General features: G+C 43.7%; 3 protein-coding genes across 4 annotated transcripts; 1 reads left to right on the top strand and 2 right to left on the bottom strand.

The window, feature by feature from the left end:
* Positions 1 to 415: 415 nt before the first annotated feature.
* lama3 (laminin, alpha 3) lies at positions 416 to 14,873 on the bottom strand. The gene is made up of 35 exons (XM_073476400.1): positions 14,812 to 14,873; positions 14,472 to 14,547; positions 14,201 to 14,313; positions 14,035 to 14,118; positions 13,819 to 13,925; positions 13,119 to 13,169; positions 12,887 to 13,038; positions 12,644 to 12,754; positions 12,266 to 12,377; positions 11,930 to 12,100; positions 10,716 to 10,906; positions 10,512 to 10,628; positions 10,270 to 10,424; positions 9,644 to 9,782; positions 9,466 to 9,565; positions 9,259 to 9,375; positions 9,005 to 9,175; positions 8,303 to 8,445; positions 6,848 to 7,054; positions 6,594 to 6,748; positions 6,296 to 6,458; positions 6,081 to 6,208; positions 5,844 to 5,994; positions 4,685 to 4,818; positions 4,473 to 4,590; positions 3,750 to 3,884; positions 3,610 to 3,660; positions 2,829 to 2,947; positions 2,563 to 2,743; positions 1,772 to 1,921; positions 1,503 to 1,662; positions 1,259 to 1,386; positions 918 to 1,011; positions 719 to 829; positions 416 to 561 (listed from the first exon to the last, which is right to left on the bottom strand). The coding sequence occupies exons 1-35, from the start codon at positions 14,871 to 14,873 to the stop codon at positions 416 to 418; spliced, it is 4,503 nt and encodes a 1,500-aa protein (XP_073332501.1).
* A 1,638-nt stretch (positions 14,874 to 16,511) lies between these two features.
* cts12 (cathepsin 12) lies at positions 16,512 to 20,163 on the bottom strand. Its single transcript, XM_073476401.1, has 8 exons — positions 20,133 to 20,163; positions 19,184 to 19,329; positions 18,981 to 19,100; positions 18,130 to 18,294; positions 17,829 to 18,050; positions 17,566 to 17,734; positions 16,695 to 16,800; positions 16,512 to 16,611 (listed from the first exon to the last, which is right to left on the bottom strand). Exons 1-8 carry the CDS (start codon positions 20,161 to 20,163, stop codon positions 16,512 to 16,514), a joined length of 1,059 nt encoding a protein of 352 aa, XP_073332502.1.
* Positions 20,164 to 22,213: 2,050 nt separating this feature from the next.
* Positions 22,214 to 27,372, top strand: ankrd29 (ankyrin repeat domain 29). Of its 2 annotated transcripts, none has more exons than XM_073477060.1 (10): positions 22,214 to 22,368; positions 22,782 to 22,892; positions 23,167 to 23,265; positions 24,999 to 25,097; positions 25,326 to 25,424; positions 25,738 to 25,836; positions 26,000 to 26,098; positions 26,199 to 26,294; positions 26,753 to 26,851; positions 26,938 to 27,372. In XM_073477060.1, the coding sequence occupies exons 1-10, from the start codon at positions 22,357 to 22,359 to the stop codon at positions 27,019 to 27,021; spliced, it is 897 nt and encodes a 298-aa protein (XP_073333161.1). In that variant the 5' UTR covers positions 22,214 to 22,356; the 3' UTR covers positions 27,022 to 27,372. The 2 variants fall into 2 exon arrangements, with proteins under 2 accessions (XP_073333161.1, XP_073333162.1); XM_073477061.1 differs by lacking the exon at positions 22,214 to 22,368 and adding an exon at positions 22,568 to 22,647 and having other exon boundaries at positions 22,782 to 22,951.
* The last annotated feature ends 28 nt before the right edge of the window (positions 27,373 to 27,400 follow it).

A 27,400-nucleotide genomic window follows, 5' to 3' on the forward strand; every position in this document is an offset into this window, starting at 1 on the left:
CAGGAGCATTAAACTCATTATAGCACTTTATTTTCCTATTTACACTAACTTTGTGCATAAAAACAGTCTAAAACAAGTGCTGAGGTGGAAAAACAGCATGTAGAGAGCGCAAATTGCATAAACTTTAAGCTGACACACAGTGCTAATTGGGAAGTTAACCACAGGTATCAGTCCAAAAAAGAGCCAACATAATAAATGGGTTTTTGCTTTGTGATGAGGTGCTGATGCGACTAAAAGGATGACGGAGACGTGATTAAAATCTATACAGGGAAACCGTCGCCTGACACACAGAGCGAAGTACGAGCACACCGAGACTGAATACATGACATTAGGTTAAGCACTCCATCTCATGGTCAGAAGCAGAATGACAGATTTATTTTAGTGCCTTTTGATGAGCACGCTGAGCTGTGTGTCCTCAGTATGCAGGACATTTATTGATGCTCACAGCTCCAACCCTCGTGGATCCTGCCTCAAATGAAACAGGCTTTCCATTAAGTTTCACATTTCGCAAGCAGCCCACAAACGGTGAAGACACGGAGAGTCGGTTGTTCTTTGTCGTCCCTGAAAGGAGAAAGAAAAGGCATCTTCACGTACACTCTCACAAATACACCATCAGGAGTTTTCTTCAGCATGTTTTGTTGCCTTTGCGTTTGTATTTCTACTTCCTTTTTTTGTTTATTATTTGTGACACAGATTAAAAACAGAATGATGGATCTACCTCCGATGTAAAGTGTGTCCAGCGTTGAGGATGAGGTGGGTGTACGGGGGGCGGCTTTCTGTTCAGACACGGAGTCCACCGCTAGTTTTATGACCTCAAGCTGTCTGGACACTGGAGGACGACAACACGAGAATACGACATATTAAAGTACTCGTGTGTTGAGCAGTTTGTGTAATGTTGTCAGAATGAGAAGTCAAACCTGTGACAACGTGAAATTTCCCGTCACAGAGGTTTCCACGAGGAGTCACTGAGACGCTGACAGCACCGATACCATCCTTCACTTTGACACCCACCTGGTAAAAGATCACACCCTTATTATTATATTATACCCACTATTCTTATCAACTACACAATGGTATGACAATGTATGAGGTCAAAACACAACATTTCACACAACACAACAACAGATCACAAAACACAACAGCAGATCACAAATCAAAACAGCAGATCACAAAACACAACAACAGATCACAAAACACAACAAAAGAAACACAAAACACAACTCTGAATTGCCGCCTGATCTGAGGGTGAAAGCTTCACCTTGGTTTCCATTAAGAACACATCCAGTCGGGTCTTGTGACCTCCAACATGGAAGAAGAGACCTGTCAGGTGTCGAGGACGAAACTCGAAGGCCAACACAAACTGGGAGCCAACGCTGAAGTAATGATCTAGAAACAGACACATTCCTCATGAGGTTTGAGGTCAATGTTTGCTGTAATCTGCACTCGCACACAGTAAACACCGACATGAAATGATGCATCAGGATCTATGAAATTTGTCAAACCTAAGATGATGTGACCGCCACCAAAGTACGTCCCCGTCTCTGTGAGCTTATCGGAGCAGGGTAAAGTTTTGCTGCTTGCCTCCGGTCCCTCAATAACTTCCTCGTTCATTTTGAAATCCCGTACACATCCAATAACACTGTCCATGGGAACGTTGTGTCCCTGAGGGAGGACGAGGAGAGCGTCAATATGTACACAAACAAACGTGGGAAAATATGCGACGTGGCTGTTAAACAAAACAGTCAAACAATGACGGAGGTTTGATACGGACTTTTGTGTTTTTGCTGATCGGGTCACCTCCCAGATACACGGGGTTGCGCAGCTCTAAAGACGATCCCTCGTTGTTTGGCAGATGTCCATCGGTCACACGGACTCCATCGACCAGCAGATGAAAAGTGCTCCTCTCCACACTGAAGTCCACCTGCACACACACAGACAACCTGTCACACAAGTGACTCAACACAAGTCATCGCCAGAAGACCTCAACCAAAAAAATCACTGCAATCAGTGTGCAAGAACTGTACGTGTCATGGACATGAAAATGTACATTAATTGATCCTTTTGCTCACAAATACAAGAACAAAAGCGTGAGGATGCTTACCTACTGCTGACCTACACTACCTATCATCATTTCCAAAGTCACCCATCCTGTGGGAGCCAAGAAGCTACTACATCAGAGTTTAAAACAATATTAGTGAGTCTGTCCAACTTCCTAAACACATCATTTCCATCTGTGGAGCCATTATGTGTGTATATTCAAATTCAAATTTTAGCTGGAGACATTTTTTTTAACCAAATCACAGAAGCATTAGCTTATTCTAGCCGTCTAAAGATGTTATATTCTGCAAGAGGCAGATGTAATCAAAAATCCACAGTCACTGACTAGACCTAAAAAGCTGCTCTTGTGTGTAAATGAAGACCCCAAAATACTGTGACTTTGAAAATGGTGGAAGGAAAATGGCACCTGGAACAGGAACCCAATGACAGACTTTATATCCAGTGAGTCAGTATACTTTTGCAACCATTTTCATTTTGAATACTGATAGCAAAATGATCAGTTACTCTGTGCCAGCTCCCGTCGTTGCTCTTCTCCTTGTGCTGGATGATTCTGTCTCGCCCAAGAGACATCCTGATCTTCCCATTGGCCAAGTACAGAGCGAGCAGGGGGACGGCTCCTGTCCCTCCCACGTGGAGGATCAGCCCTTTGGACGACTTGGTCTTGATGTTGAGAGAGAAGTGAGGCCTGAGACACAAGAGAAGACAGTTTTAATGTTCTAACGAATGGACGGCTAAAACATCTTGGTGTTTTATTACATAACTACCACTACCTGTGATTCAGGTCCTCTTGTGGCACGGTGTAACTGAGCCAGCTGTGTTCCTCAGAGAGCTGGTGTTCACCGTGCTGGGCTCCCTGGCGTCGACACTGGCTGCCTGCCGGAGCCTGAGTCTGACACACAGCGGAGAAAATACCTGCATCAGTGTCTAATCATAAAACCGGGAGACGAATTATCATGATCCTGTAGAAGCAACGGCTTTTTGCGCTTACAGGTGTTTGTGTCTCTGGTCTTTTTTGTACAGGTGTTGGTAAAACCTCAGTGCGTGGTCGGGGATGGAGACTACACAGGCCAAGGTCTATGTCCTCCGTTAGTGAATATGAGCTGAGATCCACAGGTATGAAGCTCTGCTCAGGCCTGTGTCGGATTAGATTTTCATAAAAACATAAATTCACGTTATTCATAAGAAGAAGCGGGCAGACATCATCGATGTGAGAACAGATTTCTAAGGTTTCCAGACCTCCTTGTGTAAAGGTTAATGATGCAGCCAGTGAATTTCCCTCCTTTCAATTTTTCCCTGAGTGGCCTGCTGCCGGACGATTGTCCCTGAGAGACTTTAATATTATCGATGCTGAGCTCCAGTCTGAGAAAATGGAGTAAAAACAGGCAAGTTATGTGATTTTCCTGCATTTTAATTCAGACGAAGGTGCAGTTATAGACAAAAGGAGGTCATCGTGTCTCACCCTGTTGGCCTCCTCACTGCGGACATGTAGTGCCAGCTCCCATCACTGTACCTTTTATCTGACCTCAAGGTATAATTAGCACTATTTAATACCGCGTAGCCGTCGTCCAGGGACAGCTGGAGGTCATGGGCCGAGGTGGAGCCCTGCAGAAAAATCAGAGAATACTGATAGAGTCGTCTTTAGCTTTTTTATTCTCTTTGAAAAGCCGGACGTGATGCATGCTGGGTCTCACCTGAGAGCTGCTCCTGAGAAGAGTACCGTGTCGGCCTGTGCTCCTGAAGCCCAGAGAGACTCTGAGTGGCTGCTCACCTCCAACGAACAGAGGATCAACAGACAGAGCTGAATGCAACGTGGCTGAACGGACACCCTGCGAGTCAGAAGCACATTAGTATCAGGCTCCTGTCTGAAGTCTGTTATCGCAATTATTTACTTTAAAGCAAGACGGTGACTTTTGGCAGAATAAATGACACATTATTCCTTTTATTCCAAAACTTATAAAGTAAAATTCCTCCTTTAGTTGAAATAATAATCACTACAAACGTACTACTCCTCCTTTCAATACACCCAGGGATGTTGCTGCTACAGCTTTATTTGTTCTGGTGTGAATAACGGGCCTGTTCTGTGGTTTCCAACCGTTTTCCTCCAGGGACCCATTTTCTATCATTGAGGAAAGAGACGACCACCTGACTAAGTGACATATTTATGGATATATTCAATGGGTGACAATAACAGCAGAGAACAAAAGTGAAATTGGCTGAAATTTGAGCAGAATATTTCCCCTGAACATTGCATTTGTCTGTATTATGTACTTCAGGTTTCTTTTTCTGAAAGATTCAGTGTTTTCTTCTCCCTAACGCTACTCCCTATGACTGGTTGTATTTTAAGCCAATTTTTAGTCATATGCATGAAACTTAAAGCAGCCGTGTCTCCTGGTCATCTCTTTGTGGCACTTTACCAGTAGTGAGACTGGACATCCATCACCGACACCGATCGTCACGTTGTACTCGACGATCCCAAAGTCGGCTGTCAGGTGATCCACACATCCTCTCAGCGGTGGAGCCGTGATGTTGTGTCTAACATTCAAAGACATAAATAGACAGTCAACAGTACAAAAAGGCTAATCTGATGAGCTAAATGCTGTGAATGCTGCTTGTGTCTGCGTGTTACCTCTGTCTGAGCGGCGCTGGTACACCCCCGATGTAATAACTCCTGTAGTTAGTTTGTTTGTGATCTGTGAAGATGTTCTTTCGTCCGTAGTACACAGTGAACTTGTCTGCGATACTGATTGCAAATTGTGTGTCCTGAGACAATAATGTTAGTACAACAGTTTTTTAGAGAGCGTGCATTGCTTGATGTTCAATAAAGTTAGTTAGATTTATAATAAATCATCTTACAACTAGAGACACTCTTTCAGCACTTTGGAGTCGGAGCTGTCGACCTGCTTGCCGCCCTTGAAGCACCACGAAGCCTCTCTCCACAAACACACAGAAAAAAGACTCCTGTGACGGAGAAACATAAAAATCCATCACATTTCGTGCCAAAGACGCATTAACACACATTCACCTCCACTGTTTTTACTGATAGTAGGGAGACCAAGGACAGTTATAACACAATTTTCCACATAACTCAAAAACTTTTTATACTTTCTATATTCTTTCTATATTATAAACTTCAGCGTTTCAACGACTGTAAGAATGTATTTAAGTGGCTTTATGAAATATGTACAGTCACTCCACTCTCATTGTACAGGGATGGTTGTAAACATGTCTAAAATATACATATTAATCAGTCAAATACTCAAAATGAAAAAGATAATTTATCATTCGCATTATTGTGATTATTCATGTCTTTTATAAAAACACTCGACATGACAAAAGGTGGGTAACCGGTAGATTATAATTTTTGCATTTCCACTGACTATTAGCATAAAAAAACTAGTCATCATTAATTTATTATGTAATCCTCTGACATGTTACCTTTGATTTGCACATTAATAGTAATATTTATGTTATTTTATATTAATAACATTTCTGAAAATATGCCAGAGTTAGCTAGAAATGCTAATTTTCAATATTTACAGCTCTATCTATCCATCTAGCTCTGTAGCTAGCTAGTCTTTCGGGGCGTTTAGGTTTTAGGTTTAAGTTAATCTGATAGAAAAGTTCATTTTTTCCTCATAAACATACTCTTGCTTGTTTCTCTGGACTGAGCATGTGCAGCGTGAGTGAAACCACTGTAGCCTGTTTCTGATTGGAGGAATTCGAGGCGTTACTACCATCACATGTTACAGATGTACCTGGTCTCCCCTGACTTAGAAACATCATACCTCATCTCCAATGTAGAACAGCAGGGCGTTTGTCTCTCGGCTGTTCGTGTGAAACTTGAGCAGCCGTCTTTTGCTCTTGTGCGGCTCCTTTACGAACGCCATGCGGTATCCTGTCCCATCATAGTAACTGTGTAACTCTGGCCTGCGGATCCTAAACAAACATAGAATAACGTCATCATTGTTTGACCATTTCTAGTCACCGTAAGCACAAACCTTTCTCACTTTTTACATGCTTACGTCACAGTAGGCTTCTTTACATCCATGTTGACCGCACGCTTGTAGTTGAACAGACCGACGGGATTGTCGTTTATGTAGGAGAGTTTGATTGCTCCTCTGTACTTGGGGTGGTGCAGCTCCGCCGGAGGCTACGAGAAAAAAGTTACACCTAAATCCTTAACACTGGCCCTTTAAATAAATGCAGGTATGATGAAATAACAGCAGTGACTGGGTACCTTAAAGTCCTCAGGATAGCCGCCCACGTAGAAAACAATACTCTCTGGATCCAGCTGAAGGACGCCGGTCGTTGTGTTTGGAAGGTTACGTTTAGGAGGGAGTCTGACGGGCTCCCGCGATGTGAACTTCTGCGTGATGTTTACTTCGGCATCTTGATAAACTCTGCAGAAATTGTCGACACACACAGAGATAATCTGGTGGTTACACTTGGTGGAGGAGGAAAGTGCGGTTTCTTCTCCCCTAGAAACTTTTAGGGAGGATGTTCATGTTCTTTTTCTCGTTCTTTGTCAGGAGTACCTGTGGAAGACGACCCTGTCGAAGTCTGAAGAGTTCACATTGCTAGTTGTTGTTGTTATTTGGCTGGTTTCCACCTCATGGACAACTCCACCCAACTTGTAGACGCAAAACAACACGTTGCTTCTGATCGACATCCCAATGTAATCTCCAGACGCCTGAACATTTAAAAAAAGAGCATGAGAAGCAAATGAAAATAACAGATATGTCACTAAAATCGCTGATATTTCTGTGTTTTAGACGGGAGGCACGCTCACATCCTTGTTGCCCAGGTAGAAAACAAAGGAGCTGGCATCTCTGCGTTTGTCCTGGCGTCGCCTACGTCTGTAGTCGGCCTTGGAGGGATCGTTTCGGTGGCGATTGAGAAGCAGATCGACGGCCGTAAACGCTTGGATGTCTTGGAGGTTTCTCGGAGGATGGAGCTCCACGTGACCCTTTCCATTAAAGGTGGCGGCGAGTGAGAGCTGCGAGAAGAAACGTCAAGGAAGAAATGATTCATGTAAATATGTTTTTATGGAAAAGATGTTTTTGTTAAACCTGCAATAACTGATTTGATGACATCTTGTCACCTTTTGACATCAGCATTCATTTGGATTTATCACCTCTGTTTTCGGCGCCACCTCTACAAACTACTTAGGGCAAAATCTGCCTCTTTAGCAGCTAAGTGCTCCATTGTGTCCACAGCTACTTACTCACTTTGCTTCTGGTGCTGAGTAGATAGTGTACAGTGGGTTTTTAGAGCTTTTTGTGCTCTGCGAGAGCTGTCAGACTGAACCAAAACAGTGACATTTCAGGTCATAAGCCAAAACAATAAGCTGAAAGATGTTTTAAAAGGTGCCTTGCCATTGTCCCGACAGCCCATTATTCCAAAACACCAACCCTAACCCTAACCGCGGAAATGGCCCGTTGGACCGAAAGCCCATTTTGTCTGACAGCCCATTATCATGAAAACATGAAAATATTGGTCTGAAAATACTCTCCCTTCCTAACCCCCCCAACCCCCGAACCCCCAATCTGTTTTCTCTAAAAAATTCATTCTCCAAAAGGTTTTCATCAGATCAGCCTGCATCTAATGACTCCAGTGATGGGGTGCACACTAACTGAGGTAAAACCTTTCACCAAAAATGTTGATGTTTCTTGTATTTCTGATTTCAGCTACCTGGTCTGGTCTGTACAACACTTACATCAGTGTCTCTGTCTCAGCCACTCCGCCCCCCTATCACTTGTTTCTGCACTGTGTGACTTCAGTGAGAGGGTCGGATCACAGCGTTACATACATGTTTACTTCAACATGCAAGTTTTCAACACATAACATTGTTACGACATAATGTGTTTGTTTGTAGTTAGCACCTACATTACATCTACAAATTGTTACAGACCTGGGATTTGTATTTACCACAGTGGTGTTGCACTCAGAAACTGTGGGGGGCGCCAAATCCCACAAAATGCCAATTTTTTACATAATGTTGCTTTAAGGACCAAAACTCTGCGAGGACTATGGACAGGGCCGGCAGTCACTGAAGTAAAAACTGCAGGGAGAGAGTGTGTTTTCCTCGCAACAAGACATTTTTTCTGATTTTGGGGGTTTCAGGATAATCAGTCAGTCAGTTGATATTCTCTGTACGTTCTTCACTTGGAGCGACATCTTTTGATCTTCCAAAATATGGATTATAGCAGCTTTATGTCAAAGCTGACAACAATTGTACATTTACCTTGTTAACATAGTTTCTCGTCTCCTCTATCACATCCTTGATTCCCCTGATGGTTTCTGTCATGTTGGCGCCGGGAGGCACCTTCCCACTGAGAGCCTCGACTCGTCTGATTTTGTCTTTTAGAGCTGAGCTCAAGTTCTTCACTGAAACAGAAACCGAAAACAAACACAACTAATCAAACTATAGAGTCATATATTTCAATAATATAATCAATAATTTAATACTTTAAGGTCCCATATTATGCTCATTATCAGGGTCATATTTCCTTTTCGGTGTCTACTAAATGTTCAAAAGACCCATTATTTTTGTTATATTGTCCATTACTGCAGCACCTCTATTCGCCCTCTGTCTGAAAGCTCCCAAAAAGCCCAGTCTGCTCTGATTGGTCAGCTGTGACAGGCCTGAGCATGCCCCGCCCACCGTGTTTCCCCATTAGGTTCTGCCGATGTTTTTGCAACCACGGCGGTGCTGGGGGCGTGGCTGACGTCAGTGACTGAGTAGCTGTGACATCACAACCTTACAGACGTCCGGACAGCTCGATTAAAGGCTCAGTTTCTGAATATGGACTGGATTGAGCGTTTTGATACTTTCGCAGTATTTATAGAGCACCTAGACATGTTTAATATTCAAAAACAGCATTATCTTTCTATAATAAACTATAATATGGGACCTTTGAAGATAGTGGCTGTTTTAAATACTCACCTGCCTGGTCGGCATCGATCAAAATATCGTCTATATTCACATTGACATTGTTTAAAGTTATTTTCTCCACTTCCTGGCTGATATTCTTCAGTCTGTCTGTTATATTACTGACGGTGGCGTTGGAAGCAGAGGCAGCTGTTTTCGCAGACTCTATCAGGACTTCTGTGTCACCTGAAATCAAAAAGCGAGATGATCTCCAGCGTATAATCTGCCATTTTATTTCCTCTCATACAAATTCCAAACAATCCACCAACCTCTTTTCACTTTTCTGATGTTATCGCTGACGGCTGAGATGTCCATTCTCAGTTTTTCTCCCTTTTCCTTCTGCTTATTCACACGATCTCGGTGGGTGTTCACACTATGTGACAGCGCTGTTAAAAAGAAATGGAAAAGCTTTTCACTTTTGTGCATTTAACGCCAGCATAATGGATCCGACTCAGTAAATGATGCTGCTGACTCACATCGGAGGTCGCTCTGGGTCTTGTTGGCTTCTGTCCATGAACGAGTTGAGTTATCTTTGAGTCCTTCGGCCCTGTTCACCAGGCCTTCCTCCTTCACATCCTAATTCATTGTGACAGGATCATATCAATATTTTTGACAAGAATTCAGGCTCAAGCATCAAGCATCACTAATAGTTACCTGTAAGGCTTGATCAGCAGCTTCTCTGGACTGATTTGCTGCCATCTCTGCCTTTTCTATTGTATTTATGATGTTGTTATGAGCTCCTGTACCCAGGGCACTGAGCAGGTCAGTACTGTTGACAGCATGATGAAGCGCTCTGCAATCATATACAGCATTAATGTCAACATAAACACAGTTGTCTTCAGTATTAATTTAAAGGAGGTGGTTGATGGTTCATAATTTTATTTGTCTGTCTGAAACACATACTGTTTTAGCTCCTGTCTCTTTAAGGCCACCCCCCTCCTGAACACCCAGTCGGCTCTGATTGGTCAGCTCACACACGCCTGAGCCAGCACCGCTTACAACAGCAGAGCAGCTGTGCGAAATCAACTCTGACAAGCAAAACTAGCCATGAGGCATAAATTACGCAAATGTGTGACATGGTGACGAAGTGTGATGTCACAAAGTCTCAGAATTAAAGGCGGGACTACTGACGAGGCGTTTCAGGAGCAGTGTTTTCTGTGGGAGAGAGGAGCTTCTGTTGGTGCGAACTTTAACCTGATTTTTAATATCTTTTACATGCACAAGAACATGAAGAAAACTATATCCATCCACTTTAATTAGTTCCCCTGTTTCACACTCACTGTTGAAGCTCTGCTGCCAGCCTGCTGAGCTCCTCTGCATGCTCCTCGGCCTTAGTTACGATATCCACCTTGGACAATTTTTGGAATATGTTGTTTAACTTCTTGGTGAGTTGCAGCTTGGCACCATCTAGCTGAGCTGCATGACTCTCAAATTCCTGCAATTGACACACAATAAACTCACTTTGCACGTTCGAAAACTTTCCATTCTCATGTAATCACAGTGGTAAAAGGGTTTTATTTACCTTTTTATTCTCCTCCAGCATTAAAAAGATGTCTGTGATGTTCTTTAGTAGATCTTTGGTCATTTCAGTCACAGGACGGAGTGTGCTGTTTTCTCTCTCCAGCTGAGAGTGAAGACGCTGGAAAATAATGCAAACAGAAGTGAAATTACCAGTACGACGCTATAGTGTGTATATCAGGAATACATGATCGGTGTTTCAAATCACCTCCAGCTGTTGTAGTGTAGTGAGACTCTTCAAGTTAAGACCCTGCGTCCTGTCGACTGTGTCCTCTGCGTCTGACAGCAGCTCAGCCACGTCCCTCAGAGAAGAGTCGGACTCCATCAGAGAAGCTGCAGTCTGGTTTAAAACAGTCGGGCTGGTTTCCACAACCGTCATGTTCCTGATGATGTCCAACACTGAGGACAACACACACATTTACACTTGGTGTTCAGTTTTAGGGTTGTTGTACATCATAATTAATTAATACGGGCTAATCAGTGTCATCCATCTCTGATGTAATGGAAGTCCATCAACAACATTGTTCACACGGTGGCCATTTTCCTTTGTTGCACTCTCAGAGCGGGAATTGCTTGAATGCTGGGATATTGTTATGCTGCTGTGTTCCAGGTTGCAACTTGTATGAAACGTAGGAAATTTGACAAATTATTATAATTTTGCTGCTTACATATTGATCAGCAACTGAGATGATGGAAAGTGAAAATTTCAGAGGGATATCGAGCCATTTTTCAAAGTAAAACAACATATTTGATAACCCACTAGCTAACGTTAGCGTTCAACCACTTTCTAGCTAACCCTTTGTTGGATTGTATCCAGTGCGTTTCATTTCCAGTGTTAACTAAACGTGTCCAATATTTGTGTTGATATTGCCCGACTCCTTTCTTTGTTTCGGAGGCAGTTCTCTTTCTTTTCTTCAAACTTTACTTCATAAAGTAACTTTTATGTAACTGCAATTCAGCTAACTTCTTCGGTTTCATCCTTTTCGCAGCGTTGCCGCGTCTGTTATTGTTGTGTTGATCTTCACATCTAACTCTCGAAAGTTAGTAAAAACATCTATTATCCCCAAAAGTCAAGGTAGATTTATCCGTGAGTTCAAAATCAACATTTTTGTCTTTTTAAATGACTGTTATTGTCCTGCATTAAAGTGCCTGTGAGAAGGTAACACATCTCCTTTTGTTTGTGTTAATCAAACCTAGAAGAGAAGTGATAAAAAACAGACATTTGTGTTTGTTATGTTGGTTTCAGCTTCAAAAGTTAGAGAGTTGTGAGTTGTGAAAGTGGAGGACCCTCTATGAAATACCTTCTACTTCACATCATTGTGGAGTGAATGTGGTTGGCGTCAGAGTGAGGAACCAAACATCAAAGTAACTCTGCACCGCTTTTTTATCAATAAACCAACAAATAGAAAAAATAAATCTCACATGAGTGTGCCTCCTTTCGCTCTGCGCCAGCTTCGTCTCTGTGAACAGAGCAGCCCGTCGCTCTCATTTCCTGCACGACGCGCCGAGCCTCCTCCATCATCCCGGCTTTGTTGTCTCCAGAGAGAGGCACAGACTGTTCAGGCTTTACTTCAGTTTGTCTCTTTATCAAATCTGACAAAGGAACAAAAAAAAAAGACGCCGCTTTAATGATACTTCCGTCGCTAAGGCACATTTCAATAATCATCCGGTTCCTCGCAGAATCTGAGACAGGAGAGGATGATCTGCTGCTATAGGCACCTTTTCTTACACTTTGAAAACACATACGTATATTCAGACCTTGTGTGGCTGTGAGGAGAGCTTCAGCTCCAGAGAGAAGATCCTCTGCCTTTAACTTTGTTCCATCCGCATTCTGCAGGACCTTCTCCAGATCTGATTCAGTCTCAACTGCCTGGAAAGTGGATGATAGTTTAAAAATTGTATCAACGCTTCTCGTGTGTTTTCAGATCTGTTAATGCACAAAAAGAAGAATCCAAACCCTCTACAGTTCATCACTTATAATATTATATATACACATATTTGATGTAATTATACAAAATACCTCCTGCAGCAGTCAAACAATAATCCACATGTATCATTTAGTAAAATTGCAATTATACAACAAAACTTCTGATGAAGTTTCCGTTTGATTAACGGAGGAAGATTCACTGCAGGTACCTTGTCAATCAGTAGACTGAAGTCATCTCTGACAACATCCACATCTGCTTCCAGCTGTTCCACCTTTGGATCCAGATGTCTCACAGCGGTGCTGTAGCTCCCGACCCAAATCTGAAAAACAGGGGCGCTGAGAAGTGCTCTGAACACAGAAGTTGTGTGTGTGATATGAATAAAACAGAGGCTGGGATGTTTTTTTCTTTTGGCAAACTTTCTTTCATATCTAAAAACCTGCATTAACTGCACCTTGGATTCAGAGACGTAAGCCTTCAAGCGGTTCAGCCCATAGAGTGAACCGGAGCCGTTCGTGACGTTCTGCATCTGTTTCTCCAGCCGAGCCAGAGCGTCGTCGATCTGTTCCAAGTCGTCCAGCAACGCCAGAGGGCAGCTGTCACAGTCTAGGGGACGAAACTCTTTGTAAGGCGACTGTTCATCACTCAAAACATGACTTGAAGATGAATTTCAAACACAAACTCACCGTGGCAGTGATCACAGCTGCTGCTGCTGCTGTCACCAGATGTGATGCACTCTGAAAATGAAAAGGATATTTGAAGTTGTATAATGTCCTGGTTGTAAGGTCTGAGAAAATAGTCCCAGCTCCATCAGGGGTTATTTTCTCAGCTTGGAGGTTGGAGACTGAGAATTTATACCTGAAAGCCTGTGTTACAAACTGGAGCACGGAGGTCACGTAAGTATTTATCAGGCCTGGAATAAAAGTGTTTTTGGCGCTCGACCGATCCGAAGATTTCTTGGCCTCTGCAACTTTGACTTTTACCGTTCAATCTTTCAATTCTGTCTCTCGGGAGTCCTGCAACTTCACCGAAATCCAAAATTAAACCACAGACACCTTCAAAACATAGCAACTATGAAATATTGCAATGGACGACCCTCGGTTAGCGGTAAACATTCAACTCTGCAGCGAAAATGTGTTGTTGTTTTTTGGGTTTCACTGTGTAGAATGATGGATGTGTAATGATCGACACTAAGAGGTTGTTTTCACATTTATTGCTCAAAGTGTACATTTTCTCTGAGCTCATTAAAAATATGAGAATGATTTGTGACATCACAGATACTTTGGAAGTCAATCCTGGTCCAAGTGAGATAACTGCAGGCCTCCAGTGCACATACACTGAATGGACTTCACAGTGAAGGACCCTTGTTTGTGTTTATTTATTTACCTCCCGTCAGAGAGTTACAGATGTTCAAGGTGCCGTCCTGATGACAAACGCAGGGCTTGCAGCTGCCACCGTGCGCCACTGGATTGCCATAGTAACCAAACGCACATCTTGATGAAGAGAGGAGGTTGTTTTTGAGCCTTCGTGTTTTGAGTTCAACACCTACATGCTCACATTTGGGTGCACTGATGATAATCTTGTGATGTAATGATGACACACCTCTCACATCTGGCTCCACTGTAGCCCAGTCTACACAAACACCCGACCTCTCCCGAGCCGACGTCCATACAGGCCAACGCGAAGCTGCAGAGAAGATGGAATAAGACCTTCACACTGATGCAGAGCTTTGAAAATCAGTCGAGCTGGGTGAGATAGAGACACTGACCTGTTCCTTGGAGAGGGGCATGGACAAGCATGGCAGGTCCTGCTGGTTGCGTTCCCATAGTGACCCTCTTTACAGCGTTCACAGCGGTCCCCGGTGGTGTTGAACCGACAGTTCTGGAGATCAGATAGACGAAACACAACATGAATGACGAGTTTTGTATCTAGTTTGGCCCACAAGTTAACCACTGCTCTGCGTGTGTGTGTGCACCAACCACACAGTTCCCTGTCACACTCATTGGACAGTCCGTTGCAGCTGCACGGCACACACTGACCCCTGCGCGGTCCGGTTGGCTCTCTGTAGAAGCCGGAGCTGCACTTCTGTATGAACACAGAGAGCTGAACAGTCGACTGTGGGACAAGCAAACACACCAACGCCACTGACCTGCTTAGAGAAATGTTTTATCACTGAGCAATCACGCTGCAAAGTGATTAACTGCAAGAACATGTGAGTTTAATCTCATTAATTACATTTTCTCTCCCTGGTGTGAGTTGTAAGTCAGGGTGTGACATGGAAACACACGTGGTGATATGAACACTGAAGAGTATTTTGGTTTAAAAATGGAAATATGCAAGCACACCATGAAGCCTGATGGGAGCAAATAGCTGCCTTACCTGCGTGATAGCACCTGCTGCGTGGCTGCTGAAGGAAGGATCGCAAAACCTTTTAGCACCATATGTCTTCTGGTGGTGATGGATCTGACTGTGTCTGTCGTGCCCACACTTTAGATGTCTGTCAGCAGAGGGACACACCCGAGCAAAGTAAATCAAAAACAACCACACCACGCTGCAACGCAAAGATATATTCTGCTGCATTATGAGGCGTTTAGAAAAGCCAAAAGAGTCCTCCTCCTCCTCCTCACAGGTAAACCCTGGAGCAGGTGAACCTTGGAGCGTTTTACAGTATACAGCTAGTGTTGCACAGGCTCAAGGTTCAAGGTGTGGTTGAACTCGCAGACATTAAGGTCATCAGGAGTTGGTGGAGCTTGTATGAGAACACGTGCAGCACAAACACTCTTATCATCAGTAAGTCCAGAAGTTAAGACTTTATAATGGTAGAACAATATGCAAGAATGAAGCAGGAAACAAAAAGACTGAGTCAATCGTTTGCATTGAAAACACAAAGCACCATTTTATTTGTTCTGTCTCAAACACATTCACGTTGAGGCCTGAAACACTGAGGTCACCAGGCCGTGTGCCCCAACACCCCGCTCCATCCCACCCCCGTCTCGAGACGTCACTGCAGTTCGACCCGGTCCATCAGTGGTACTGATACAAAACAAAAAGTTTGCAGTCTGAAGATATAACACACGTTAAAAACACACACACACAGTGACATTCACATGCAGGGAACCCTGATTTACTGTTTTTTTGGGGGGCAAAGTCTACACAAAATCAATTGGGATGCATTTACGGCACTAAATAATTACAGTATTACTCTTTTAATTGTTAAAGGACGGCCATGTGACTTGTGAGGACAGCAGCCACTGTGGCTAAGAGTTACAGCTAAGGCCTGGTCACACCGGAAAGGGACAATCTTCACATGTTTTGATGTATTTATACCATCGACTCCTCTCTCACAACTGTCAGCAAACTACGGTGTGAGTATGCTGGATGGAGCGACACAGCTAATGAGCTAATGAGAGATCGATTCCCCCGTTTTGGACGTCTCGTTACTTCAAATTTTACCAAAGTTAAACTCAAAAAGTGCATTTTGACGAGCAAATCCAGCAGGCTAATGGCAAAAAAATCCACTAGATTTAATTTATTCTAGCGTTTAATGCTGCAGGAGCTAAAGCTGGTGTGACCAGGCCTTTATTGGATAATACTAAATGCTGAACTGCTAGCGTTTAGCTAAAATGCTAAGCTAGTGTAACAGAGGCACAAGTGGAGAGGAGTTTTAATAGTATAGCAATGTCTGTTACACAGCTGCAGTATGTTTGCTAACATTAGCCAAGACTAGCCACCATAAGCTAAAGGCCATAAGAATGGTTGTAGCAAAATCCTGAGTGTATTTTATCGTTTATAAATTAAATTTAAATAGCAGTTTTTTCCATATTTTTCATGTTGGATGGATCAATAAATACGTCCCTGAGAGAAGCGATGTGTTCACTGTTACGTGAGTCTTTGAACATTATCTACGGTGTCAGAAAGGTTCAGCAGAAGGTTCAGAAAATGAGGATGATAGAAGTGCTTTAGAGAAGACATGGGCCGTATCAGCATCGACTGAGGTTGTTTTTCTGAGACCCCACTGACAGTCCAGAGTCCAGAGTCAGAGTTTAGCATCGACACGCAACTGAGGCAGCTGATCAGAATCATAGGATGGGGTACAGAGCATAGCTCGCGATGCCGCAAGTGTTTCTTCCGTCTCGGATGACTCGCATGTAGCCGCCTTCACCCCAACTGGAGCCCCAACTGAAACAGAAACAAAACAGCTTATTAACATTATATGAAACACTTCCACAGGTTATAAATACAGTAAAATAAAACGTTCTGACCTGTTTTTAATGATCCAGTAGTCCTGTCCTCCTTCGGTACCATAGCCAACCAGCAGCACCGCGTGACTCAGATTGTTTGGGTTACAGTTGGGCTCGTCGTAGATTCCTGAAAGAGGAAAATTCATCCTGCGTTAATTCATTGTTGGAGCAGCGTTATCAATTATTTGGGGTCACGTCTGTGCATCAGATGAATTTAATGGTTCATGTCCACAGGGAGGTTTGTGGACGCGAGCTGTCGCGCCACTTCCCAGCATTGGATGTTTGACCGACTAGAGAAAACTCACCTGCTGCTGCACCTGATTGGACGAAAGCAACATCTGTGCTCGTCCCCTGGTTTCAAACTAGACTTCAGAAACTTTCTCTTATATAACAAAGTTTACTGAAACGTGTTTCTGAAAACATTTGAGGCAATAACTAAGTCAAGCTGTTGTTTAATCTGTCTTCATTTTAATTTGTTTTTATAGTTTTTAAGGAATTTCCAGAGACGGCGAGTCACACTGGACGGCCCTTATTTGCATAAAGTGGCCTAGATGTCAACTTTAAAGACGGCAACCATAAGTCCAATAAAAACTCTTCTTTAGCATCTGTTTTGGTCTCTACCAACTCCTGAGGGAAATTTTTGGTTCATTAGCGGCTAACTGCGCCACTTTCAACAGCTAGTTGATGACTGTGACTATCATTTAACGCTGAGCAGGTCAGGGACGGCTGCCTGCTGCAGCTGGAGACGAGGCTCGTGAAAGCTGTGAGACTAAACCAACAGCAGTAAAAGATCTGGGCCGAAACAACGAGCTGAAAGATGCTACAACGCACCATAGAACTGAGGGTAATTGTAGTCAGCTTTGTAGTCAGTCTGTTAACAAAGATAATTAACCTGTGCTGTAGAAAAGGAAGCTGGAGTGATCTGCATCGATGGCCACTGTGATTGGACCGATAGTTGCCACGGCGTCAGCCAGCGCCTGCTCGTCTCCTTTGGTAATGAACCTGTAGTCTTTGATGTGGGCCACTGCTAGTCTGCTGTCGTAGTAACAGGGCTGCGTATCCTGCGGAGACACACACAGAGGTTAGAGTTAATGGCAGGCCGGACACGGTGATGAACTGTTCTAACTGTTCTGACGGAGGCGGGTCGGGCCTCACCACTGAGGTGTACGGGTAGGTGCTCGTCGCCTGCAGCCCGTTGCTGACCACGTAGTCGTAAGCGTTGGCCATCCAGGCGCCGCTGCAGCCGTAGGTACCGTAAGATTTGGAGCAGTCCACCAGGTTTTGTTCGCTCAAAGATATGAGCTGACCTGTCTTCTTGAATATTTGTCCCTCTATGGCTCCCGTAGTGCTGAAGGCCCAGCAGGAGCCGCAGTAACCCTGCGAAGAACATTTGAAACGTGTCGTAGATTTGAAGGCGGGTCACGATTCAGTCCGGATAAAGTTAGAAATCTCTTACCTGGTCTTTAACCTCAGTGACAAAACCCATCTTGCTGTAGTCGACAGCTCGAGCATTTAACATCCTCGCATTGTGACGCAGTCGTCGGGACGAGGTGATCTTCCCTCTCTTCACAAATTGGGCATTTATCCGGGCACCTTGCAAAACCCTGAACTCTCGACTTGTCTACACGTGGAGAACATAAAGAAGATGAAGTCCATTAAATAAATTAAAGCTGCTGTAAGCGTTATTTTATTATCAAAATAATTTTAAAAAAACGTATTTCCTGGTAACCCTGCCCACTTTATCCAATCAGGACAGAGAACAGCTTAAAGAAACTGTCATGTCTGCCACTGAAATTGCCAAATAGCTAAAAAACGACAACGTTTACAGCATCTTTAATCAAACAACCTACCTTATTGAAGAATATTTAAAGAATGGTTCAATATTTTTCGAAATACACTCACTTGATTGATTGATACCACTTTCTTGTATCTGTGCAGTGCATATGTAGCTGGAGCCAGGAGACGGTTAGCTTAGCTTAGCACAAACACCAGAAACAGGAGGAAGCAGTTAGCCCGGCTCTGCCCAAAGGAAATGAGATCCACCTACCAGCATCTCTAAACACACACTAAAGATCATGTTATTAGTTTTTTTTTTAATTAGGACTATTTCTTGGCCGGGAGCAGTGACCTTCTGATCTTGGCCAGGCTAGCTATTTCCCCCTGTTTCCAGTCTTTATGCTAAGCTAAGCCAACTGACTGCTGGCTGGATCTGAACAGATATGAGCGAGGTATCAATCTTCTGGTCTAACTCCTCAATAAGTGTGTTTTCCAAAATGTAAAACTATTCCTTTAAGTGCAACTCCTCACCAGGTCTCCATATTTGTTCATGGCCATGGTGAACGGCCTCATGCCCATGAAAAACCCTTCATTATTGTCTTCGATCATCCGCTTGTTGCTCTCCCAGATGACCCTCCTTTGCAAGTCGTCCTGCACGACAACACAAAACACATCGCAGTGAATCACTTGCTGTTAAGTGTTAAGTATTTTTAGATGAGTGGAGTCAGTCTCACCATTTCCTCGTAGTTCACGCCGTTGCTGTTCTTCCAGATCTCCCACTCGGTCAGGACGGCCTCGTCCGAGTCCGACGCCGCGAGCTGCGGGCCGCACAGCAGGACGAAGAGCAGAGCTGTTCTCAGCAGGAGGCCGGCCTGCTGCCCTGTGGACGAGAGCATCACACCTTCGTGTTTGTACTTTCTTACACCTGGATTTCTGCTCAGGAGCTGTTCTGACGATCCTTTCCTACAGGTTTAAACATCAGTTGTCTGAGCTGAGCATATCAGAGAAACACTCATGTAATCCTGATAGTTGTGGAGAGTTTTTGAGAAGTGATTTTATGCAGAGTGGCAGCAATTATTCTGCATCACTGCTTTATTTTCATCCTTTGAAAACTTCTGTCTGGACCAAAAGGTGCCATTTTTAGCCAATCAACAGCAAAACATCTTTTTTTTAAATACTTTTTTCTAAGGATGCAAGATCTTACATACGCGTACTTTAAATTGCATGTGATAATGCTCGTATCTATACATATATATGAAGAAAAAAAGGCCAAAAAACAAAAGAAAACAGGAAACTTCTTCAAATAAAACGTGCTCCGAGTAAAGACATCCAACAGCAAACTGCCTTCTTACAAAGCTCCAAGAGGTTTGTTCAGAAAGTGAAAAACATTATGTTCATTTCTACTTCAGCTACTCTTTTACAGCCTCCATCTGCAAAGGCTACATTGCTAACGTGGTTCAATATGTTTAATATCTAATCTGACTGCTTGCACAGTTTCCTCTGAGCTCAAACGCCTCCCTAAGTTTAATTCAGCAGCCGTTATTCTCTCGTAAAGCTTCAATAAAACTTGACACAGACCTTCTGTAGCATCTGTGATCAGACCTCCTGACATTCAATGAAACAAAGCACATTGTCTTTAAGATAAAAGGTGCACTCTGAATCAAAAGGCCCCGTCCAGCTTACCTGCATGGCTGTGAGTCTGTTTTGTTCCCATGGTCCGAGAGTGACTCTGGACAGTCACACTGAGACAGACTCACAGTCAGCCCTCCTTATATAGCCTTTGCAACAAGTGCATGTTTCCACTATATTTTGCCGAATCCCTAAATCAACACCTACGACAGCAGCTGAGAGGGACATTAGTCAACAAAAATAAAGACGCTCCTCCTCGGTAATACCTCTATTATCATTTAGAGAGCGCTAAAGCTGCAATATTGTTAATCCCTCAAACACCTGTCATCAAACTTTCCAAAAACATCTCTGGAAGAAGTACACAGATCACTTACTGAGGTGAACGTGTCAATACATTAATGGTAAAAACTCCATTATAGTCTTAAAGCTTATGAGCTAAATTTCCAAAAGTACTCATGATGCAGAAAAGTAGTCCCTGTGTTATATTATCTACTCTATATGTGGCACGACACAGCTGATTACATGAATATCTGAGAAGTTTAGAAGTTAAATGTCTCTTTGATGGAGCTGCTAACAACTCCCAGACGGCTGAAACATGACAGCAGACAGGTAGTAACACGCTAGAAAGCTTGGAAACCATTGATAAAAATGTATTTTGTAAGCTTATCGCTTATTTTTTGTACGTTTGTTAACACTTTCTCTGAAGCCCCTGTCTGTGATGCCTTGTAACACATTATGAACATACTTATAATGCATATTAATGTACATATATCACTGTATAATCATAGTTATAATACATTATGACCATTATTTAACACATTAGAATAACTTTTATCAGCATTATAATGTGGTTGTAAGTCGTTGTAAGTGATCACTGGGTGCTTCAAGCTGGTTATGAGTCTCTATCAGTGTTAATTGTTGCGTATGTTTGGCTGTATTTACTGTTTTTTATTGTATTTTTGTACATATATTGTCTGTTATTTCTTATTCTTATTTCTTTATCATCTTTTCAGTGGAGTAAAAAAAAGCTTACTATTTCCAGCTGACATGTGGTGGAGTAGACGTACAGGAATACTCACCTCAGATGCAGAAGCAATATTTTACTGTAGCTGCTCGTGTTGGTGCTGCAGGTCTTCAGCAAGGTCGTAATATACAGACTTGTGGTCATGAGATGATTGATGAGAGGGGAAATTTTACTAAAAACTAATAAAAAACGAATCAACTCTCTGACTTGTGTCGAGTAGTTGAGATGTCAGACTGATGCACTGAATGTGACACAGTTTTTATCACCACGGTCGACATTTAGTCGGATAATCTAAATCAAACTTCAAAATAAAAGTCAAAGAGCCACTGCTGCCCCACAGACTCAGTGTCCATCCAGCACTCCTTTGCTTTTTGTGATTGATTTTCCAAAAACAAGCAACCAAAGGACATCTGCAGCCTCTCTCGCCCTGGTGAAACAACATAGGTCCACCCAGGTGCATCCTGGTCCTACACCTGTCCTTCTGCCTATATAACCTTAAATTCCTAAATAAGCCAAAAACAGAACTAACTAGACAAAACTAAACATGCCGAAGAAGGAAATAAATAGACCAAACAAATAACTAGCAAAGGAAAAATGCTGAAACTCTAACTTTGCTTTAGTTTTTGTGTTTGACTGTTTTTATAATCGTCGTGCTTTTGTGAAATACAGGATCATTTGAGAATTGACACCACACAAGATAAAATAAGATAAGATAAGTTTAGATGAGATGATCCTTTATTGATCCCTCTCTTGGGAGAAATTCACAGGTGACACAGCAGGTCAGAGGGAAATAAGTCTCAAAAAATAGAGCCAATAATAATAAAGAGAGAATAAAAAAAACAGTTTGAATAAAAACTATTATAATACAGATAAAAAATCCTATAAACAGTAACTGTGGTGGAGCAGAATAAAAAGAAACACTCAGGTATTTCACATTAAATCAGACTACACAGGTGGGTGGAGGTCCTGTGAGGTGAATCCCTCCGCCGCCCCGACCCCTCCACTCCTCGGATGACTGCGGCCGCTCAGCAGCGCCCCCCGGCGGCCCGCTGCTGCTCCTGCTGCTCCTCCTGCTGCTCCTCCTGACTGCGGAGGACGAGCTCAGCTGACTCTGTGTTATTATGTCCGCGAACAGGCGCCGCCAACACCCCAAAACACAGTGCGGCAGAAACAGACAGCCCGAGCGTCATTACCGCGTCTGGTGCACGAGTGAGTGCGCAGGAGGAGCCATGAGTCACGACTGAGGTCTGCAGGATGTCTTTCAAGGTAAAAGCAAGCAAGCCTTTTATTTCTCCATCCAGCAGAGCTTCTGCAGGGCCTCCTCCTCCTCCTCCTCCTCCTCCTGCTCCTCCAGGAGACAAACACATTACAGCTGCTTCCTGTTCACGTGTGGGGTCATCTTCAGGGATTATTTAACGGTGTGATGTATTTAATTGTTGTGTGAGTTTGTCTGTGTGGTCTAATGCAATCATGCAGTCTGGCTGAGTGTGTGTGTGTGTGTGTGTGTGTGTGTGTGTGTGGCCCTCCTTTAATCTCCTGTATAGTGTGAGTGTGTGTATCTGAAAATGTGTTTGATTGTTGATTAATTGGTGCATGAACCTGTGTACCTGTTCCTACTGACTGTGTGTGATGTGTGTAATGCTGGTGTCGGTGCTTGTTGTGTGTGTTCACCCCTCCAGAAGGAAACACCCCTGGCCAACGCTGTGTTCTGGGCAGCGAGGAAGGGGAACCTGGCTCTGCTGCAGCTGCTGCTCAACAGCGGACGCGTGGACGCGGACTGCAGAGACAGTGTACGGACGCTGCATGTCCCGGCCGCTCAGCCGCACGCTTTAACCATAGCCCGCCTGTGGTAGGAGCACAGAGAGCGTCGAGGCCCTGACCTCTGCGGTTGCATGCGTGCCATCATTAACACGACCATTTCATGTCCCATCATAGTCAAAGGGGTTATAGAGGATGTAGTGGGTTTCATCACGTCATGTAAAGTCATTTTTAAGCAGGTTATCCGCAACAAGACGCCAAAGTTTGCGAATTAATTGTTGCAATATTCCTTTTTTTTTTTGTTAGTATGGGACGACAGCGCTGATGGTGGCGTCCTACAGCGGCCATTATGAGTGCGTCAAAGACCTCATCATGCAAGGAGCCGACATCAACTACCAGAGAGAGGTATGGCGGGAAAGTAGCTGAGACGCCAGGAAGTCACTGCCCCCCGCCAAGAAGTAGTCCCGACGCACAAGTCGCTCTAAGACACATAAATTGTCGCTTTTACGCTTATTTTTTGCCTGGATTAAACAAATAAGATATAACGTGTTAAATTAATGATCTTCGGTCAGGCTAGCTGCTCCCACTGTAGTCTTCGTGCTAAGCTAAGCTAACCAGCTGCCAGAGAAGACTCGGGGGAAGTCACTGCCCCCAGCCAAGAAATAGTCCAGCATGTAACCCCCGAGAAACAGCGAACTGTTGTTTTCACACTAAAGTTTTTTGTAGGAATAATACATACAAGTTTCCTGTATTTGTGCTAAGCTAAAGCTAACTGTGTTGTGGTTGTAGGTACATATTTAAGCTAACTGTCTGCTGGCTGTAGCTATATAATTAAGCAAATTGTCTTCTGGCATGAGCTACATAATTAAGCTAACTGTCTGATGGTTGTAGCTACATATTTAAGCTGTCTGCTGGCAGTAGCTACATAATTAAGCTAATTGTCATCTGGTTTTAGCTACATATTTAAGCTAACTGTCTGCTGGCATGGGCTACATAATTAAGCTAATTGTCGTCTGGCTTAAGCTACATATTTAAGCTAACTGTCTGCTGGCGTGGGCTACATAATTAAGCTAATTGTCGTCTGGCTTAAGCTACATATTTAAGCTAACTGTCTGCTGGCATGAGCTACATAATTAAGCTAATTGTCTTCTGGTTGTAGCTACATAATTAAACTGACTGTCTGCTGGTTGTAGCCAGATATTAAAGCTAACAGTCCTCTAGTAGTGGCTACACATTTAGCGCAAAGAGATGAAAATTGTATCCATTTTCTCATCTAACTCTGGGCAAAAGTAGCGAAAAAGCATTTTTCCCCAACTAATTGTCTGCTGGTTGTAGCTACATATTTAAGCTAACTGTCTGCTGGCATGGGCTATATAATTAAGCTGACTGTCGTCTGGTTTTAGCCACATATTTAAGCTGACTGTCTTCTGGCATGAGCTACATAATTAAGCTAATTGTTGTCTGGTCGTAGCTACATAATTAAGCTACCTATCTGCTGGCATGAGCTACATAATTTAGCTAATTGTCTTCTGGTTGTAGCTACATAATTAAGATGATTGTCTGCTGGTTGTAGCCAGATATTTAAGCTAACAGTCCTCTAGTAGTGGCGACACATTTAGCGCAAAGAGATTGTAGCGATTTTCTCATCTAACTCTGGGCAAAAGTAGTGAAAAAGTATTTTTACCCAACTAACTGTCTGCTGGTTGTAGCTACATATTTAAGCTAACTGTCCGCTGGCATGGGCTACATAATTAAGCTGATTGTCGTCTGGTTTTAGCTACATATTTAAGCTAACAGCCCTCTAGTAGTGGCGACAAATTTAGCGCAAAGAGATGATCATTTTTAATTCCCGTGTCTAGAAAATCTGCAAAGGAAATGCAGATGAATGTGTGTTTCCATCCACTGCTGTTATGGGATCATTACGAGGTGGTTCGTGGAGATAAACAGCTCGTGGTGCTGAGATTGAACCATTGCAGAGGCTGCAACAAGACTGTATAGTCAGATCAAACCTTCATGTGTTAATTCTAGGATTGTTACAGTATATTTCCTCTCATATTCTACATTTCAAATAGAAAAAGATTTAACATTATTGCTTTCTAAATGTAAACAGCGGTGTCTTCTCTCATTGTCTGCTCCAGACAGGCTCCACCGCCTTGTTCTTCGCCTCGCAGCAGGGTCATAATGACGTCGTGAAACTCCTCTTTGAGTTCGGTGCCTCCACTGAGTTCCAGACGAAGGTATGCAGCAGAGCGCGGTGACGTGTGTCTTCACAACACTGGGTGTGATTGAAACTGATGCTATCGTCTCAGACTAGTCAGGAGAGCTTCGTGCAGAGATAAGGACACAAAAATGTTGCAAGGAATTACGCTGCTCAGGCTACTTTGTACACACTTTTGTAAAAAAGTATGTAACACAACTCCCCCTCTCACTGCTCGCTTGTCCTTCTTGTGTTGTCTCTGTGTCAGGACGGCGGCACCGCCCTCACCGTCGCCTCTCAGTACGGACACACGAAGGTGGTGGACACCCTGTTGAAGAATGGAGCCAATGTTCACGACCAGCTGAACGTGAGCTCGCACATCTTTATCCCAGCTGTGCTGCTCAGTGCGTCTGTCAGTCTGTCTGTCTGTCTGTCAGGAAACAGGATTAGTTAGCTTGAACACGACGTACCGGCAGCTGGAATCCGGCCTCTCGGGTTTCTGCAGACTGCTGAGTCAGACACGACTGACACTCGGCAGGATTAGAGTCTGTCCTCTGACAACCTGCCTGCACAAACATACATTTATAACACAGTGGCGTGTTAATGACACGCTTCACGCTCAGTTCGAGGCTTCTCAGGCTGGTTTTCAGTGTGTTTGAAATGATTCATTCACGTTTCAGGACGGAGCCACCGCTCTGTTCCTCGCTGCCCAGGAGGGTCACGTGACCGTGATCCGTCAGCTGCTGTCCTCCGGTGCCAGAGTTAACCAGCCGAGAGAGGTGACGCCGCCGCCTCGTTAGCATGTTTTAGAGATTTAAAGGGCGCGGTCGCAGAGTTTCTTTCCTCTTCAGCTCACACCCCTTCTCTCTCTCTCTCTTTTCACCTCCTCCATCTTACGTGCTTCATCGCCGCGTCCACCCTCCTCGCTCACGGCTTCTCCAGGACGGCACTGCCCCCCTGTGGATGGCAGCTCAGATGGGTCACAGTGAGGTGGTGAAGGTGCTGCTCCTGCGTGGGGCGGATCGGGATGCTGACAGACAAGTGTGTACTTAACATTTAGTATCGTTAAAGTGCACTTTATCGATCCAAAGTGTCTACTTAGAGGCAGGTGTGATTGTTTTTCTGTTGTCTTTCTTTGAAGGACGGCTCAACAGCGTTATTCAAAGCAGCTTTTAAAGGACACAACAGCGTCATCGAGGAACTTCTCAAGTTTTCTCCTTCTCTTGGTCTTCTCAAGGTACAGGACGCTGCCGAGGACTTCCTGACTGATGAGAAAATCAGCACCACTCTCGTGTTTGTATGCTGAATATGTAGCCACAGCCAGGACACGGTTAGCTTAGCATGCAAGGAGACTCCGAGAAGTCACTGCTTCCGGCTGCAAGATAATTTGGCACCCGTAAAACCTCAACGTGTCGATTTACACTTCAGTTTTTTGGTTATTTTTACAGATTAAACAAACAAGACGCAGCTTCAGAGTTCGTGAACTTCAGAGATGCAGGAAGGTGGATTTTCCAGTTGTTATACTAAGCTAAGCTAAGCTAAGCTAATCAGCTACTGGCTCTAGCTTCCTATTTAGCATACAGACACGAGAGTGGTATCGATCCTCTCGTCTAATTCAGGGCAACAGAGGGAATGAGGGTATATTTCTTAATACCTGGAGATGTATGAGTGCATATGTTTGTTTGTTCCCTCCAGAACGGCTCTTCTCCGCTTCACGCTGCTGTTATGGGCGGGAACATTCGAACTGTTCTGCTGCTGCTCGGAGCCAACGCAGACCCGACACTACCAAACAAGGTCCGGGCTCTTTAGTCTCGAAAGATGATGAACATAAATGGAACAAACTTCAGCTTGTTGAACATTTTCTCATGTGTGTCTTGCAGAATAACGAACTCCCTGCAGATCTCACAAAGAGCGATCGCATCCTAAATGTCTTACGTCCAAAAATCTCAAACGGAGACAGCTGATGACCGCCCGTCGGACTCCCGCCGTCACGTCTGCCTGTACCGTACTGATGAGGAGCGAAGAAAACACAGTGTCAAGCCTGCTCAACTTACAATACGTACTGTACTTGGTGCTTTGCTTTTGATTGCGGCTGAAATGAAAGCTGTCATACGTTGAATAAACCTCCAGAGCAGCACAGAGTGCAACCACGACGCGTTAATCTGCCATGTGCATCATCTCCTTTCACTCTGTAGGTCCACAGTATATGCATTTATTTTTGTTGACCCCGGGTGTTGTAAGATTTCTGTATATTTTGCACATATTTTATTTGCCTTTTTAAAATAGATGTAATAAAGTGTAAATTTGTTAAAGTGGCCGTGTGCACGTTTATTTAAAAAGAAA

This window comes from Pagrus major, chromosome 11 (genome assembly GCF_040436345.1).
Source record: "Pagrus major chromosome 11, Pma_NU_1.0".
NCBI classification, from domain to species: Eukaryota; Metazoa; Chordata; class Actinopteri; order Spariformes; family Sparidae; genus Pagrus; species Pagrus major.

Bases quoted from the DNA above. Each gene is read 5' to 3' on its own strand.
- lama3 (XM_073476400.1), bottom strand. From the start codon at position 14,873: ATGGTGCTAAAAGGTTTTGCGATCCTTCCTTCAGCAGCCACGCAGCAG. The intron at 13,039-13,118 runs GTGAGTTTGTGT...TTCGTCCCCTAG, and splicing joins CAGCTGTGATCACTGCCACG to ACTGTGACAGCTGCCCTCTG. The intron at 6,209-6,295 runs GTACCCAGTCAC...TTTTTCTCGTAG, and splicing joins GCTATCCTGAGGACTTTAAG to CCTCCGGCGGAGCTGCACCA.
- cts12 (XM_073476401.1), bottom strand. From the start codon at position 20,163: ATGGGAACAAAACAGACTCACAGCCATGCAG. The intron at 19,330-20,132 runs GTAAGCTGGACG...TCTCGTCCACAG, and splicing joins ACAGACTCACAGCCATGCAG to GGCAGCAGGCCGGCCTCCTG. The intron at 16,801-17,565 runs GTTAATTATCTT...TTCCTCTTTCAG, and splicing joins CTTCCTTTTCTACAGCACAG to GAATCTACGACGAGCCCAAC.
- ankrd29 (XM_073477060.1), top strand. The intron at 23,266-24,998 runs GTATGGCGGGAA...TGTCTGCTCCAG, and splicing joins ACATCAACTACCAGAGAGAG to ACAGGCTCCACCGCCTTGTT. The intron at 26,852-26,937 runs GTCCGGGCTCTT...TGTGTCTTGCAG, and splicing joins ACCCGACACTACCAAACAAG to AATAACGAACTCCCTGCAGA.